Source organism: Oryzias melastigma, unplaced genomic scaffold, assembly GCF_002922805.2.
Source record: "Oryzias melastigma strain HK-1 unplaced genomic scaffold, ASM292280v2 sc02117, whole genome shotgun sequence".
NCBI lineage: Eukaryota > Metazoa > Chordata > Actinopteri > Beloniformes > Adrianichthyidae > Oryzias > Oryzias melastigma.
The window spans coordinates 1-4,762 of NW_023418695.1; the positions used below are offsets into that span (position 1 = coordinate 1).

Here is a 4,762-nt window from a genome sequence, read left to right on the forward strand (position 1 = left end):
ACCTGGAGTGAGAATGAGGGAGAGACTGATCAGGACCCCCTCTCGAGAGTGTCATTGAGGGATGTCAAAATAAAAGCTCAAATGTTCAATATGAGGCTAATTAGCTTTTGTCAGATAGTTTGATGCTGCAATATCTCACCAACTTGTCATGAGGCCAAAAATGTAGCTTATATGACACGAGGACACGCAGCAGGAGAAATAATCGTTTATTCGACACTTTCTCCATGTGTTACTACCAGTGTATGACTTTTATAAGCCGTTTCAATTCATGCGGCTCCAGACACATTTGGTTTTTATTGTATTGGTCCAAAGTGGCTCTTTCAACACTTTGGGTTGCCGACCCCTGAGCCAGGGAGAGGCTTTTAAAGGTGCTTAAATTGGGAGCAGGTGTGCAGCATCACCAGTTAGAGAACGGCCACGCCTCCTGCCCCACGCCACCCATAACATGAAGAAAAATAAAATAATACAAATTTTCAAAAAAAAATTGGAGATTAGCTATAAGTTGAGCAACATACTAATGTTTTTGGCTAGTTTGTTATCAAGTGGGGTTTTTAGGATAATTTAGAGTTAGCTTCTATTTTAGCAGCATGCTAACATTTTTGACTGATTTAGTTTACTAAGCAATGCTATGCTAATTTGGAGTTTAGCAAATATTTTAGTAAAATGCTGTTGTTTTCAGCTAATTTGTCATCTACTGAAATATTTTTGGATAATTTAGCTTCTATTTTAGCAACATGCTAACATTTTTGACTAATTTAGTTAAGTGAGGAACTTTAGGCTATTATGGAGTTCAGCTAGTAATTAACGATAAGCTAGCTTTTTTTTGGCAGATTTTGGCCTATAATTACTTTTTAATGCTATTTTGGAGTTTAGCTAATATTTTAGCGATATGCTAATATTTTTTGCTAATTTGTTGTCTACTGGGGGTTTTAGGCTAATTTTGAATTTAGTTTTTGTTCCAGCAACATACTAACATTTTTGGCTGATTAAAATTACAGAGAATTGTTGTAATTTGAAGTTAAGCTAGTAATTAAACAACGAGCTTGCTTTTTTGCTACTAAAGGTAAAAACGTTAAAAAAAAATCCCATTTCGAGAGATGCTAGTTTCTTTTCATATATTTTTTTGCTTTTGTTCGTGCCAAAAAATACATTATTCACAATTATGAATGAATGAATGAATGAATGAATCATGAATGAAAATCCAATTTCTTAAAGGCTAAAGTAAGTCAATGCGTCAATGCATAAGTCAATTTTTACGTTTTCTTTGTTCTATATTTCAGTTTCAGGTATGTATCTGTATGGTCTAAAATGAGTATCTGCGGTGAATATTTGCTGTGTTTTCAATGGCTCGTAAAGTTGCAAGGATTTCTTTCTTCAGATGTTCTAAACCCAATGCAGGATTTTCTTGAAACCCCTCCAAGGAGAACACACAACTTGCTATATAAGAAGCGATGCCAATGCCAGAGGTAACATCAGAGAATCTAGTACGTTGTCTCAGCCATTCAGAAACATTTCTGTGTCCTCTTTGAAGTCCTGAGATGCTCCCATACTCGGATATGACATCTCCACCCACTGAAAAGAGAACATCATCAAAAGATGCAGAGACAATTTCCAAATTATATTTAAAAATATCACACTCACTGTCAGGAATAAAGGCATCATTCATGCTTCCTGCCACCTTCACAGGTTGTATTCCTGTTTCTTCTGGTTCATTCGCTAAAGCTCTCATCATTCTGTCAATCAGCATCTGTTCTCTCTTCTTCCACTCTTCTGTCAGGGTTGACTGTTTAGTTTGCCAGGGTAAAAATACTTGCCTTTTTTGCTCTTTTTTTTGTGAGAAACATCCCCTGTTTCGTGTTGAGATGTCAATAACTTTTTGGAATAACTCTTTAACTGGTGCAGGATTATCAGAATAATCCAAGTTGCAAACATGGTATCTGTTACCACACTTTACCAACAACTCCTGAAGAGCTTTTCCTTCTCTGACAATGTGATCCTCTATTGAGTGTTTACCGAGCCATTCTCCCAATGTGAACAGAACCATGCAGTGTGCCCACACTTTCTCAGTGAAGGGCTTCAGGAACTCAACAAATTCTCTGAGATCTTTTTCAGTGAATGATTTACAAACGGGAACAACCAGGAGAAAAGCGTGAGGCCCCGGATCACACATGGAAACACTACGATGAACTTCATGTTTGAGCCAGTCAGGAGCTTTTGTATCTTTGTACCAGCCTGGAGCCTCAACAACTGAGACTTTAACTCCATCAAAATCTCCTCGATGTTTCACAGGATCTCTTTGATTTTCATTTTCCTGCACAGATAAATACAATCAAGATTTAGACATTCTTAAGTTTGTCTATAAACTGAGTTAACGCTGTAAATGTTAAACTGTTGAATACCTTCTTAATACAAGCTGTGTAAAATCCTTCAAATTTTTCCATGAACAGAATCCAATTTCCTACAACACTTTTTCCTGATCCTTTCTGACCCAACAGAACAACTCTGAGCTCACTGAGTGACTGTCTCTCCTCTGTAATAAACAGAAAATACATTTAATCACAAACTTTAAATATTCTTCAAATGTATCAATGAAGACTCATGATTTTACTTCACCTTTGAAGATTTCTTTCAGTACTCTTGACTGTCTTTCAACGATCTTCTTCATCTTTTTGGCTCTTTTGTCTGCATCCTCTCTCAGAGNAACTGCAGTTCCAAGAACAATAACAAGGAGAACTGCATGTGGTCCCGGAGGACACATATACAAACTATTCTCTATTTCTAGTTTGTTCATCTCACTGGTGTCCTGAAGGGTGTGGATGTAAAACCAGCCTGGAGAATCTACAATTGTAAGTCGTCTGTCTGCAAACACAACGTGACCTATTTCACATTGTGTTGCTCTTGGACTATCCCAGTTTTTATTTACATTAAATGCATCTTTTCCTAGAATAATATTTCCTGCTGAACTCTTGCCCGACCACTGAGGACCAACTATGATCAACTTTAAATGATCAGGGGAGTTCTTGATACTTGCAGGTACTGAAAAAACCAAAATAATTAAAAAAGAAAAACATCAGCAACCTCGTATGAATTGGAAAAAGACTAATCTGAAAATGTTATAGTTAGAAAATGTTTAATCATTTTTTCTCCACATGAAATATTTTTTTTCTGCATAAAAATAATTGGATCTACCACTGTAAATGGATTAAGACAAAAATATCATAATTGCTTTTTTGAAATAAACGATATGTGTAACATACCTTCAATCAGAGCTCTGAGCTTCTGTCTTTTTTTCTGCACTTTGTTGCGTCTTCTTGATGCATTTTTTACAAAACTTTGAAGTTTTTGTGTCAAAATAATTCCTTGAGTTTCATCCACTGAGTAAGGATTGTTGAGGTTGTTTGTAACCAGTTCTTCAATTTTCCTGAACAGCTCCAAGACTTGGGTTCTGTCAGCGCTGTCACTGATATGAAGAAAATGTTTTCTGTTTCCACATAGTTGAAGAATCTGCTGAACTGATGGGTATTTCTTAATAAAACGTTGAATCTTTTTCTCTCTATACAGGGAAAACGCAGTGAACAGCACAATTGTGTGTTTGAGCACATCTGCATTAAAAAGTTCCAAGTGTTCTATCAGAGATGATTTGAAAATCAGAGGAAAATCAAACTCAACACAAATGACCAGAAGAAAGGCGTGAGGGCCTGGAGGACAAAGATGGACACTGTTCTGGATTTCTATCTGGTCCAGTTCTGAAGTGTCTTCTCGTGAATATTCCCACCACCATCCCGGAGTATCAACCACAGTCACTAGTCTGCCGTGAACCTCTCTCTGTCTCGCTGTACTTTGAGCAGTTCTACTGCTGGTGTCAAAAACATTTTGACCGAGTATCAAGTTTCCAGTAGAACTTTTACTTCTTTTGCTTCTTCTTCCCCCGATTAAAACAATCCTTAACTCTGGACAGGAACCACCTTTCCCTACAAGAAAAACATAGAACAAAAAGGACTAAATTAAGACTAATTTTTAAAGTAAGAGCTATGACATTTAAATATCAAGTTGCTGAAGATATTTAAGTATTCACTTGTACATGTATACAATTCAGATTTAAAGAAATTGACATTGAATTATACCCTGATCCTGATTTTATAACGTGTTCAGCTACAGCCAATTTACCTGACATTTATAAATCATTCCAAAAGTAATTATTGCGTTTTTATACATGTGTTTGAATCTCCATGATTGTGTAAACATCACTCACCAGACTGCAGAACTGCGTCAGCCATAACTTTAACTTGATCCAGCGAAATCCACCCGTTCAAGTCTAAACCGAAAGTAAAAACAACCATTTAGTTTCTTTCCACACTTTTTCAAATTTTCTCATGGAATATTCTTCACACAATATATAAGGGGATGGGGGGGGGGGTGTAATTATTTACATACAAATTTTTAACTATCCATAAAAGTTAAAAACTGTTTTTGTAATAAGAAAAAGTCGGTGGGGACAAAACAATGCAGATCTATACACCTTCTCCGCACATCCGGCTTTGTTTTAGTTTACTGAGTCATTTTTTAAAGCACTTTAAAAAAAGTAGTGAAATCAACTCTTACTTGGATTTTACAGTAAAAAAACAACTTTACTCACCTTGAAGGGCGTGTGTATGAATGAAAAAAAGTGTTATGCTGGGGAATTTGTCTTTCGTCGTCTGACTGGTCTGACCGCTGCACCAGAGGTGGGGACTCGAGTCACATGACTTGGACTCGAGTCAGA

General features: G+C 36.5%; 1 protein-coding gene across 1 annotated transcript; it reads right to left on the bottom strand.

Moving 5' to 3' along the window:
- Positions 1-1,147: 1,147 nt before the first annotated feature.
- On the bottom strand, positions 1,148-4,330 carry LOC112140779 (GTPase IMAP family member 8-like). The gene is made up of 6 exons (XM_036211286.1): positions 4,253-4,330; positions 3,258-3,971; positions 2,614-3,036; positions 2,400-2,530; positions 1,642-2,311; positions 1,148-1,572 (listed from the first exon to the last, which is right to left on the bottom strand). The coding sequence occupies exons 1-6, from the start codon at positions 4,275-4,277 to the stop codon at positions 1,304-1,306; spliced, it is 2,232 nt and encodes a 743-aa protein (XP_036067179.1). The 5' UTR covers positions 4,278-4,330; the 3' UTR covers positions 1,148-1,303.
- Between the last annotated feature and the right edge of the window lie 432 nt (positions 4,331-4,762).